The 12329-nt window shown below is 41.3% G+C and overlaps 1 protein-coding gene across 1 annotated transcript in view; it reads left to right on the forward strand.

Moving 5' to 3' along the window:
* The window catches only part of LOC138930842 (A-kinase anchor protein 17B-like), a 28733-nt gene extending 18727 nt beyond the window's left edge, over positions 1–10006 (forward strand). The window contains exons 2-5 of the mRNA XM_070291235.1: positions 2120–2891; positions 4341–4471; positions 6226–6457; positions 8327–10006. Coding sequence (XP_070147336.1) covers positions 2136–2891; positions 4341–4471; positions 6226–6457; positions 8327–9967 — 2760 coding nt within the window. The 5' untranslated portion in view covers positions 2120–2135 and the 3' untranslated portion in view covers positions 9968–10006. The remainder of the gene's footprint in view (positions 1–2119; positions 2892–4340; positions 4472–6225; positions 6458–8326) is intronic.
* Positions 10007–12329: the final 2323 nt, after the last annotated feature.

A 12329-nucleotide genomic window follows, 5' to 3' on the forward strand; every position in this document is an offset into this window, starting at 1 on the left:
TTGATTTCCTAGGATTTCAGTAGAATTGACTGGTCTGATCTCCTTGCAGTCCGAGGGACTCTCAAAGAGTTTTCTCCAGCACCACAGTTCGAAAGCATCAATTCTTTGGCTCTCAGCCTTCTTTATGGTCAAACTCTCACATCCATACATGACTACTGGAAAAATCATAACTTTGACAAGATGGACCTTGTCTCTGCTTTTTAATATTCTGTCTAGGTTGGTCTAGGTTGGTCATAGCTTTTCTTCTAAGGAGTAAGCGTCTTTTAATTTCATGGTTGCAATCACTGACTGCAGTGATTTTGGAGCCTAAGAAAATGAAATCTGCCACTGTTTTCCACTTTTTCCCCATCTATTTGCCATGAAGTGATAGAACCAGATGCCATGATCTTAGTTTTTTGAATGTTGAGTTTTAAGCCACTTTTTCACTCTCCTCTTTCACCCTGATCAAGAGGCTTTTTAGTTATTCTTTGCTTTCTGCCATTAGAATGGTATCATCTACATATCTGAGATTGTTGATATTTCCCCTAGCAATCTTGATTCCAGCTTGTGAGTCAGCCAGCATGGCATTTCCCATGATGTACTCTGCATATAAGTTAAATAAACAGGGTGACAATATATAGCCTTGATGCACTCCTTTTCCAATTTTGAACCACTCCATTGATCCATGTCCAGTTGTAAATGTTGCTTCTGTCCTGCATACAGTTTTCTCAGGAGACAGTTATGGTGATCTGGTATTCCCATCTCTTTAACAATTTTCCGTAGTTTGTTGTGATCCACATAGTCAAAGGCTTTAGTGTAGTCAATGAAGCAGGAGTAGATTTTTTTTTAATTACCTTGCTTTTTCTGTAATCCAACAGATGTTGGCAATTTGATCTCTGGTTCCTCTTTCTTTCTAAATCCAGCTTGTATATCTGGAAGTTCTTGGTTCACATACTGTTAAAGCCTAGCTTGAAGGATTTTAGGCATAATCTTGCTAGCATGTGAAATGAGCACAATTGTAACGTAGTTTGAGCGTTCTTTGGCATTGCCTTTCTTTGTGATTGGAATGAAAACTGACCTTTTCCAGTCCTGTGGTCACTGCTGAGTTTTCCAAATTTGATGGCATATTGTGTGCAGCACTTTAATAGTATTGTCTTTTAGGATATTAAATAGCTCAGTTGGAATCCATCACCTCCCCTAGCTTTGTTCATAGTAATGCTTCCTAAGACCTTCTTGATTTCACACTCTAGGGTGTCTGGCTCTAGGTGAGTGACCACACCATTGTGGTTAACTGGGTCATTAGTAACTTTTTTGTACAGTTCTTCTGTGTATTCTTACCACTTCTTCTTAATCTCTTCTGCTTCTGTTACATCCTTGCTCTTTCTGTCCTTTATCTTGCCCCTCTTGTATGAAATGTTCCCTTGGTATCTCTAATTTTCTTGAAGAGATCTCTAGTCTTTCCCATTCTATTGTTTTCCTATATTTCTTTGCATTCACTTAAGAAACCTTTCTTATCTCTGCTTACTATTTTCTAGAACTCTGGATTTAGTTGGAACTCTGTGTATCTTTCCCATTCTCTTTTGCCTTTTCCTCCTCTTCTTTTGTCAGCTATTTGTAAGACCTCCTGCATGGGCAAGCCATTTAATTTTCCTGAATCCACTGAATGTCTCCATCTATAAAACAGGCATGAAAATACCTATTCACAGGTTGCTTCAGGAACCAAAAGAGATAAAGTAGCATAAATAATAGTCACAGCTTATAGTGATTGAGAACTTGCTGTGCGGGGTACTCTTCTAAGGACTCTGCCCATTTACTCCATCCTAAAATCCTATTGTTTCTATTTTACAGTTAAGGAAACTGAGATACAGTCTATAGAAACTCTAAAACACATTAAACAAATGTTAGCTCTAACCTTAATTCTCCTGGTAGTGTATATTTCCCTTCAGTTTGACCTAAATCCAACAAATGCTGTTGCTGCTGCTGCTGCTAAGTCGCTTCAGTCATGTCCGACTCTGTGTGACCCCATAGACGGCGGCCCACCAGGCTCCCCCGTCCCTAGAATTCTATGCTAGCACCATTCAAAAGCTGAATCTGTGTTTCCCTCCCTTGGTATCCTAACAGTTCCGTTTCACCCTCTCAGATTTCCTTTGGATACCATGACGGTCACAGTGGTGTATGATAACTCAGAGGCCACGGAACTGTGTGCAGCTCAGCACCTCTACCTCAAGCCCATAGCAAAGCTGATGATCAATGTGTTGCTCCCTGAGAGCCCAGAACCCTCGAGACCCGTGTCTAACTGGGAAGTTCTGGACCAGCTGAAGAGCCTGATTTGTCCTGACCAGTTCACCACTGTGCGGCTCGCCAAGAGCACCAGGGGCTTCATCCGATTTGAGGGGGAGGCGGAAACGCGAAGCTTGGTTCAAATCCTGAAGGCCAAGTTGCACGGGAAGATCATCAAGCTAAACGGCTTGGAAACAGACTTAAAAGTCATGGTGACAGACGCCCAGGGAGAGTGGGAGCACTTCCCCAAGGAAAATGGGGCCATCCCGATGGGTGATGGGTCTGAAGAGCAGGACCATGATAAGAGTCCAAATTCCATATACTTCGAAGGGCTGCCCTGCAAGTGGTTTGCTCCCAAAGGTTCCAGTGGGGAGAAGCCGTGTGAAGAGATCCTTCGGGTGGTCTTTGAAAGCTTTGGGAAGATCAAGAATGTAGATATCCCAATGCTCGACCCCTACCGAGAGGTTATAACCAGTGGGAGCTTTGGGGGGTTCAACTTTGGCTTGCAGACGTTCGAGGCATTTATACAGTACCAAGAGTCAACTGACTTCTTAAAGGCCATGGAGTCCCTCCGCGGGATGAAGCTGATGCTTAAAGGAGATGATGGGAAAGCTCTGGCATGTAACATCAAGGTAAGGAGCAGCCAGGGTTTTATAAAAAAAAATTTCCCATGGTTCAGGTGGTCTTGAGTAAAAGCTAGAAGGAAGCCTTTGGAACAGATTTCCTTAGACCACCCTGGAGGCTCTGATCAAGAGCTAATGTAAAGATTTATGTTGTCATTAATAAATGGGTGTTTTTTGGGGACAAAATATCATCATGATTAGGGCATTCTCCTACTGTCAGCCATGCTGCCAGCTGTGGTTTGAAGTGATGGTTATTATAGTCCAGGGCTCTGCCCAGCTCCTTGGGGACATTAAAGAATTCTTCATGGTCCTTATGGAAGTATCTCATATGCTTCTTCCATTTGACAAGTTGCTGGGAAAGGGCAACATGCAGCTTGAAAACAAGAAAAGGCAGTTTTTTCCCTCTTTGCTGTGGGGGTCACAGTTAACTATACATTAATGACGACTGTCAGGTAAATTCTAAAACAGAATCCCAACAAACCTGGTTCCTTTCCTCTCAAAGTCAGTCTGTCTGTCCAGCATGAAGACTGCTTCATGACTGTCTGAATGCCTGGTTATCTTGTTCTTGAAACCTTCGTGCAGCTAAACCCTTTTTCTCTAAATCAGTCTTTAGTGTGAATTTGAACTTGCAGCTTCAGTAGCTTCAGGGGTGTGTGTGTGTGTGTGTGTGTGTGTGTTATGTGTAAGGCTTCTTGGGTTAAAATATATGTTTGAAACTTAGGAGCTATTCAGTCTGACAAAAGATCTAGCAAATGCTATAATGACCACCCACGCACCACTGCAGCTTAAAAAATAAAGCATTACCAGTGGAATGAGAACATGTTCCCCTTTGTGTACCATCCTCAGTCAAGGCTGCTCACTCCCTTCAAAGGTAACTGTGATGGTGAATTTGGTGTTTGTCACTCATGCATATTTAAATAGCTACTTCTGCATCCTTATATTTTTTAGGCAGATTTATTTGTAGTGCCTCAATCTGACTTTTACTTTATTTTTCGATTTGCAAAGTTGTTTAATAATTACTATAGTCAGATCTTGTATCTCTTTTGGTCAATTTTCCTACATCTTTGCTCCCCCCACCCCATTTCTGGACTGTTTTTATCTCTGCTGATTAAAAAAAAAAACATTATTAATAGCTCAGTTAATCAGTATAACAAACCAGAAGCAATATACTCACATCCCTTAGAACTTGTGTCCACACAGGCACTATGATGTCACATATGGCTGTCAGGTGAGTTCCTCAAAAGTTCTGCCAAAGAAAGTTCTAGAAACCCCACAAGGACAGTTTGAGAGATGACTGGGAGGCAGTATAACTGTATGGGTACTGGGACGCAGAGAAGGCATTTTTAATTCACTTGGTTTGGCATTGACAGGTACAAATTAGTTTTAGCTGTCTGATCTGGGACATACCCAGCCAGCGGGCAAACTTTTCTAATGATACTTTGAATTGTTTGAGAGCAGGTTATGTTTGATACAACCAAACACTTCAGCGAAGGAGCTATAAAGAAGAGAAATCAAGAAAGGCTGAAATTACAAGAATTGGAGGAAGAGAGGAAAAAAGCAAAGAAAAGAGAAGAGGAAGAGGCTGAAAGGTGAGGAGACCAAGTTCAACGAAGAGCATTGTTGTTGTTGCTTTTGTTGTTTTTTGTCTGTTTTTAAACTTTTGATTTACAGATTTATCTCTTCAGGTGAATGGGTTCACTTAATAGATAGCATGGTGGGGGGAGCAGGAATTGGTACCCATTAGAAAATTGCTGTCTTTCCATTACACTGTTACAAAACCAAAAGGAGAAAGCAGTGAAAAACAAGATACTTTAAAAGTATGCTTGTCAGGAGGAGCAAGTAATGATGAATAGTAGGACCAACCAGATTAGGTTGTCTAGGAGTTAATAATCATAAAAAAAAAAAGGCCAGGTACTTTTAGCATGAACATTCTAGCCTGCTAACTTACAAGTTTCACCAGTTTACCTAAATTTACCAAATTTTACCTTGCCTATCCATTGAAATTTTGGGGAAAAATTCTTTTCTGTTTTGGAAAAGATTTTCTTTCATAAGATGATCAATAATCAAACTAACCCAGAAGGATCTGTTGAGACCATTTTTCTTGTTGGCTCAAGTTCTTTCTGTGAACTTAAGCAGCCTATGTATTTACTTCTTTGAGCTTATCATTGTATCCCAGTTTAGGAGCTTGAGACTAGAAAGGATCATTGGATTGTCAAGGGTTTGCCAAGAAGGGACAACTGGACCAGAACTACAGGGCTCCAAAAACCAGTTTTACCTCCTTCCTGGCTCCTCCCCTTGCAGGTTTATTCTTCCAGCCTTTTATGCAAATTATAGGAGTTTAAGAGTAGTCTTCCCTGTGTCTCTCACGTTTTTTGGCTGGCGGAGTGCTAAGAGTTACTTAAGGTCTTGGCTGTGAAACTTGGCCAGAAACTGATCCCAGTAAAGGTAATGATTCCCCCCAAATTTCCAGATCAATCATGCAGTTGAGCTCATCCTCCAGTTTGGGGCTTGGTCCTCCCTCAGGCAGTTGTCCTCCCCTGCCCTTCCCCCACCCCCCAGGTTTCCATGCTTCTATGAGAACTTAACCAAAACATCTTAAATATTCAGAAAACAGAAAAATAAGCCCATATTCTTCTAAATTAGCCTGTTTTTATGATAATGTGCTGAGTGGCTCAGATGGTAAAGAATCTGCTGCAATGTGGGAGACCCGGGTGCAATCCCTGGGTTGGAAGGATCCCCTGGAGAAAGGAATTGCCAGCTCCAGTGTTCTTGCCTGGAGAATTCCATGGACAGAGGAGCCTAGCAGACTACAGTCCATGGGGTCACAGAGTGTCAGACATGACTGAGTGACTAACACTTTATTGTGTTAAGGAGTATGCGCTAAAGACCAGTTCTCACCTTTAAGATTTTCTGAGTGCCTTGACTTACTTTCATTTGCATCTGTCTGTGTGACCAGCTCAGGGAAGGTTTTGATCTCAAGAGAAATGGAATCATCACTGCGAAAGCTAGATCCCATAGTCCCTGCTTCTGGTTTGAGAAAGTGCTGGGGGCGGGAGGAGGTTGAGGCCCTTCCTTTGAATTCAGTAGTCATCTTGGTTTGTTTTTTAAATACACTCTCTCTGCATGAGGTCTCCTGTGCGTGTTTCTAACTGACCAACTTAGTCACGCATCTCTCGCCTCGGCTGATGTGTCTTTTGTCATCAGTGGTCTAATGTCGAGCCCTGGGGTGTTGTAGCTGGAGATTTTGGGGAACTCCTGCGAGGTAGGAGGTAGTGGGGAAGAGAGTAACCCTTTTGCCCAATAAACACCTTCTGAAGGGTTTACTCTCTTAATCATTATCCAGAAAAAGAAAAGAGGAGAGGAAGGTCCAGGAAAAGAGGAGAAAGGCCAGAGTCAAGAGACGCACCCAGAAGGAAAGGGACAGGCACCGGCAAAGGAGACAGAAGGACAGCGCCAAAGTGGAGGCCCAACCAGGGTCCAACTCTTCCGAAGACCTGGAGAAGAGGAAGATCCCACTGACCCAGAGGCACCTGGAAGCCCTCTACCTGATGCGGGCACTCCTGAGGAAAATTGTAGTAAGGCTCTCGCTCCATTGTTCTTTGGTTTGGGTAGCTAGTGACCTCTCTGAGTCATGACGACCTTTACTTTGAAACAGCAGCCTATTGTTTAACCAGTGGCCATGGAAGACTTACTGTATTCGTTGAGGTTTGTTTTCAATAGGCTGGTCTCTAACAACCACAATTTTGCATTAACCAAAGGGATACTCAGATTCTCTGAAGGGGTTGGGTCTCAGCTCCACCATCTGGCGTGCACGCACGCACACACACACACACACACTGTGTTTCTCAACTTTGGGATGATGTCACTCAGAGCAGTGTAGCTTGTACACCTACTCTTCTAAGCTGCTAATGGAGATAACAGAAAATGCCAATAGGAGGGATGTGGAGTTTGTAGTCCTACATTACCTTTCGCTGGCCATTCATCAGTGGCAGGATTAGATGGGAAAGGAGAGCCTTGAACAGACATGTTAGTCTAGTCTTCAACTGTTTGCTAAGAATATCTCACATCACAGGCCAGCTGTTTTGTTTGGAGAGTTTCAGCTGGGGAAGTTTTTGTTCTCCCACTTACTGACCTCCTAAAGATAACCAGACTCAGCAGATGCCCCAGAGTAAAGACCAAAGCGTTCATTTGAAAAGCCACATTCAGTGTTCTTAAACATCAAGAGTGAATGGCATTCATTTTCAGTAGAGTTGATTTTAGGTATATGTGCCATCTCACCTGTTTTTTTTTTTTTTTTCTCATTGGTATGGCCCATCAAACTGCATGAAATCAGGGTAAGAAAAACCTCACATTTATCTTGACAATAAGGCGAGCTGAATCTTTTTTAGTTTGCCTTGCTGCTACTGCTGCTGCAAAGTCGCTTCAGTCATGTCCAACTCTGTGCGACCCCATAAACAGCAGCCCACCAGGCTCTGCTGTCCCTGGGATTCTACAGGCAAGAACACTGGAGTGGGTTGCCATTTCCTTCTCCAGTGCATGAAAGTGAAAAGTGAAAGTGAAGTGAAGTTGCTCAGTTGTGTCTGACTCTTCACGACCCTATGGACTGCAGCCTACCAGGCTCCTCCGTCCATGGGATTTTCCAGGCAAGAGTACTGGAGTGGGGTGCCATTGCCTTCTCCGTTAGTTTGCCTTAATGACTGCCAAAAGTGACTTCTTTTGAAGAATTCCTCTCTTTCAATGTGTGTGGTACCAAATTTCAATCCCAAGTCCTGGGTAAACTCTAAGCCCTGATTTGTGCCGAGTGTCAGTGGGAGCTCAGTACAAGCTCTCCCAGCAGGGTGGGGGCCGTAGTCCACACCTTTCACCTGCCCTGCAGTCATGGACAGCAGACAGCACCATTGTCACGGCCATATTTTGTACTTGCTATCTTGTTTCCAACCGAGGTGGGCAGGTCAGAGACATGCTCCCTTGTAATCCCTAGGAAGAGGCCGGAATAAAACCCAAAAAGGCAGTTTGGCTTTTACAAAGCCAACTGACCCTTTAAGACACATATTTCACCCACCAGTCTTTTCTTGTTCTAGGACTGTAGCCCCAGGGAGTGCTGTAGAGCATTTCTTATTCCTCTTCAGGTTCCCACCCTTGAGCACAATACCTGGAACAGTAAGTAGACCCATCAATTTGTGAACAAAGGAAAAAGGGATTATGTGCTTTTGAAGGTATGTAAACCGGGGTGCTTTCTAACAGAAGGACAGGCACAGACCTAGTCAAAGCAGCTCCTATTAGATGGAGACATTTAATTTTGTACCTCCTGTTTCTTTAGTGTGCTATTATTTCTAATTTGGATCTACCCTAGGTGTAATTAGAAGCCTCTTCAGAACAGTTTTCTTTGAGATTTTTAACCTGTTGAGCTTTTCATGTGAGATTTTTAACCTTTTTCTTTGAAGGAGTCTGAAGAATTTTACCCACGGAAGGTGAATATTGCAGGCTCCAAAGCTCATCATGCTCTGGGGACCATGTCAAGAACTCTGAAGAAAGAAGAACCAAACACTCAGTATCTTCAAAATCAGGAGGAAATGCTAAGATACCACGTTTCCAAGTCAGATTATAAACGTAAACGAAAAATGAAGAAAAGAGCTAGAGCTCACTTGCGTAAATCTTCCCACCACCTTGGGGGGAGAAAAATAAGATATTCAGCAAGAAAAGAGAGAGCTGGAAAATCATTAACTGATGAATACAATAAAAGTTTGAGCTGTGAACAGAATTCCTTGCAAATTATAATGACTCAAGGTCAATCTCTTGAGAAAGAAGACCAGCATGGTTCTAATACCTCCTATTCTTCCAGATTCGTTGAGAGAGACCATAGCAGGAAACAGAAGATCTATGAAACAGATGAATTTATTGACTATCTTTTAAACCATTATCAAACTCCAAAATATGCCCGCATCTGCCTAGAACCAAGTCACATAACAAGCACATGTCAGTGGAAGAGAACCATTCTTGTGAAAGGAAATAGCTTTCAAATCAATCTGAGAAAACATAAGCATCACTCAACCAGTTTGAGCCAAATGCAACATCTAGATAGGAGAGAACAGGTACAAGAAAATGATCTCTGGACAGATCTTTCTTGGGATCCTGAGCATATATCACAAAAGAAAAGAAAAGTGGATTATGCTGAAGAATGTACAAAGAAGTTTAAACATCATTTTAGGGACACAGCCAGTGAAGCTGGTGATTGCCTGTCCCCAACTGATAAAAAGAGTCATCTGTTGGAAAAGACTCATGCTTACCAAGTCCAGGATCCCATATCCACAAGTCAAAGCCAAGTTTCCTCATCTAAGAGGTCAGCAGACTTTGATTTGAAGCTGAGAGATTTCTTAGAGGAAATTAGCAGTGATTCTGAATGTCTCAGTGATAATCTTAGTGTAAACAAAGAGAAGAAAAAGAAGTCTGTGGCCACGTATGATAGCTGCCCAGAAAAGGGATGTCTTGATGCTGATGAAATCATCACTTGTGATCCAGAAATTATGTCAAGTCAGCAGGCCTTGTATGCAGAGTGGAAACATGATGGGGAGGAAAAATACTCTGAATACAAGCTTAGGAAACCAAGCAGGAGGTCTGCTTATGAACTGAGATGTTCGTGGCTTGAGGGTAAAAACAATTCCATTAGAAATGAGAACAGCAACAGCAAAGAGAGGGAAATACTGGCTCCCCAATACTTATTTGATGAAAGCCACCACCACAAATCCAGTGCCAGTGACCAGTTAGACACTGTCATAGGAAAGAGGAGGCAGCTTAGTGATAGTGCATTTGACCACAGAGTCAACTATAGGCTCTTTCAAGTGCCGGTAACATCATCAAAAAGTGCTAATGCTTCCTATTTGTGGGGTTTTCCCAAAAGAAGAGAGATACCATGGAGGTCAGAATATAACTGGGATGCAGGAAAGATGAAAAGACGTGAGTATTCTGGAGATTTCATGCTGAATTCTGATAGTTACTACATTAGACATAACAGTCTGGAGCGCATTGACTATAGAAGCTATTTAAGAAACAACTTCACTAGTTCTTTTTATTTTCAAATGTTTTGAAGGTTTCTTAGATCAGGAAACCCTTATTCACAGTAAAAATCTGCAAGAAGAAAATTTAAAACCAAATATAGCTATGTAGTTAGCAACTACAGAGCAAGAGAGCAAACACCTTAGGAGCTTGAGCAAGGTCAAATGCAAAACCTTGCTTCTCTTGCCAAAGTATAAAGCATAGATCAAAGTGTGTGTGTGTGTGTGTGTGTGTGTGTGTGTGTGTGTGTGTGTGTGTGTGTGTGGCAGATGTGTTAGCAAACTGGAAACACCAAACATCCCAATTAAAAAACTTGTTAAAACAATGTGCTTGCAAAACTTTCTTATCCAAGGACAGACATTTCTACAGTTCGATTGCAGCTTTAATTTGGTGCCATCAAAGGAGCAAATTAACATTGAGAGGAGTTAAGATAGCCCTCTACGGCTCTTCAGCTGTCATAACATTATTATTTAACATCATTTATCTTCAAAGGGATGGCAGTGAATGCATAAGGATCTTTCTACTTATTCTTTGATTTGGTTCGAACACCATGTGCAGCAACAAACTTTCCTGACTTTTATCTAGAAATACCTATAGATAAAAGAAGAGAGATGACACCTAGAACATACACTGGACTTCATGACATTAGAGGGTTCCTTGAACATCTATCAGAAGGAAATTAATCTTATTAATATGTTCATATGACTCGAAGAGTTGCCCTTTTAGAAACAAAGCCTTGGAAGAAGAATCTAAAAGGGGCTCAGATTGTCTTTTGAGGCTGACACAGAAAGTGGACCATTAGCAGAGTTGTTTTGTTTGGAAGAACCCCATGTCATTCCATCGTAGAAAAGCAACAGGATTGAAGTGATACAACTTGGGCTTTGTCAAAGGAAATATTGAACAATCCTGGGGCACCAAAAATGGCACTTGGGAAGAGAGGACGTGACAGTATTTCATTTCAGTTTATGTAATCCTTTCACTCAGGGTTGGGTGACATCAGTTTGTAAAAAGCCGCTGAATATCCCCAAACTGACTTTTATAAAACAGTAACAAGTGCCTCCTCAACCCTCAATAATGCCATGGAGTTAGGAAGAGTCAAGGGTAAAGCCCATACTTTTCTAGTGGGGGGAAAATTGTATGTGTGCAGAATTTGTAAACTCTTAACATAAGCAATTTATCTTTTTACATACTGATTTTGGACTCCTTGAATATGTTTTTAAATTGATATATTTTATAGATTCGTAAAGACATACATCTTAATGCAGTGCATGTTCTATTGAAAGCTCGGCTGAGTCATTCTGCCTTATATTGGATTTAGGAACTCAGGGGGGGCAGTAGATGACTTTTTTTCTTCCAACAAAACTATAGCTGACATGGCAATTGAAGACCTCAATGACATTAGACTGCCTGCAGCGGGAAAAGGTATTTTAATCCACAAAGTAATGGAAGGCAACATTTTCATATTACATGATTCATTTCAAATAGTCCTTACTTGATAGTCCATAGAAAAGGACCAGCTGGTCAAGCCAAAGTAGGACACCAGTCAATGTGGCTGCCCAGAATAATAAGGCACGATGTGTGCTTGTAACCAGACTCTTGAGCAACCTGATATCTGAAACACCTAGAAAATCTTCAAATCATTCATTTATTTGTTGGCTCTCTTGTATTCAGTTCTACTTGCAAGCCAGTGACTCTGCCATCAGAGTCACACAAGCAATCAACTAGGCTTGGCTTGTCCAATCTGAAAAATCACTCCTAGGGTGATTGCCTTTTCTCCTCTAAGGACTAGCAATGACTATTAATGTTCAGAGTACTATTGTCTGGAGTAGCCTTTAAATTATAACAGCTTGTATTTTGTCAGACAACCTGTGGCAACCAGGTATTATTCTTTTCCAATGAGACCCAACCTCCCTATTTTTTTTCATGTTTCATGCCCTTGAAACAAAGAACATTATGGGTTTGTAATGGAAAGCAGCTATGCTTGTTTTGGAAAAGAGAGAGAAAAAAAAAACAACTCAATGTCTTCTGTCATTTGATAATTTTTCTTTGCAGAGATTTTAGGCATGAAAACAATTTGCTGCTCAGTAACCAGACATAAAAAATACATTGCAGAATACAGCATGTGCAATTAAAAAATTTTTTTGTATAATAGAATTGGTGCTAAGTCACTTCTATGTAAAATTTTGGTCTAAATACTATCCTGGGACCTAGAAGAAAGTAAAAATACTGGTTTTGTGTTTACTTTCTATACAACTTTAGGTTTTTATGTTTTGTGGTAATGCATTCTAGATTTGAGTAAATCTGTCTTTTTGGTGTGTGTAGGCCTTAAACAAGGATGTGAACAATTATTCCTGAACTTTTCAAATGGATGGAATGATTTAGAACTGAAAATGT

This window comes from Ovis canadensis, chromosome X (assembly GCF_042477335.2).
Source record: "Ovis canadensis isolate MfBH-ARS-UI-01 breed Bighorn chromosome X, ARS-UI_OviCan_v2, whole genome shotgun sequence".
In the NCBI taxonomy this organism is placed as follows: domain Eukaryota; kingdom Metazoa; phylum Chordata; class Mammalia; order Artiodactyla; family Bovidae; genus Ovis; species Ovis canadensis.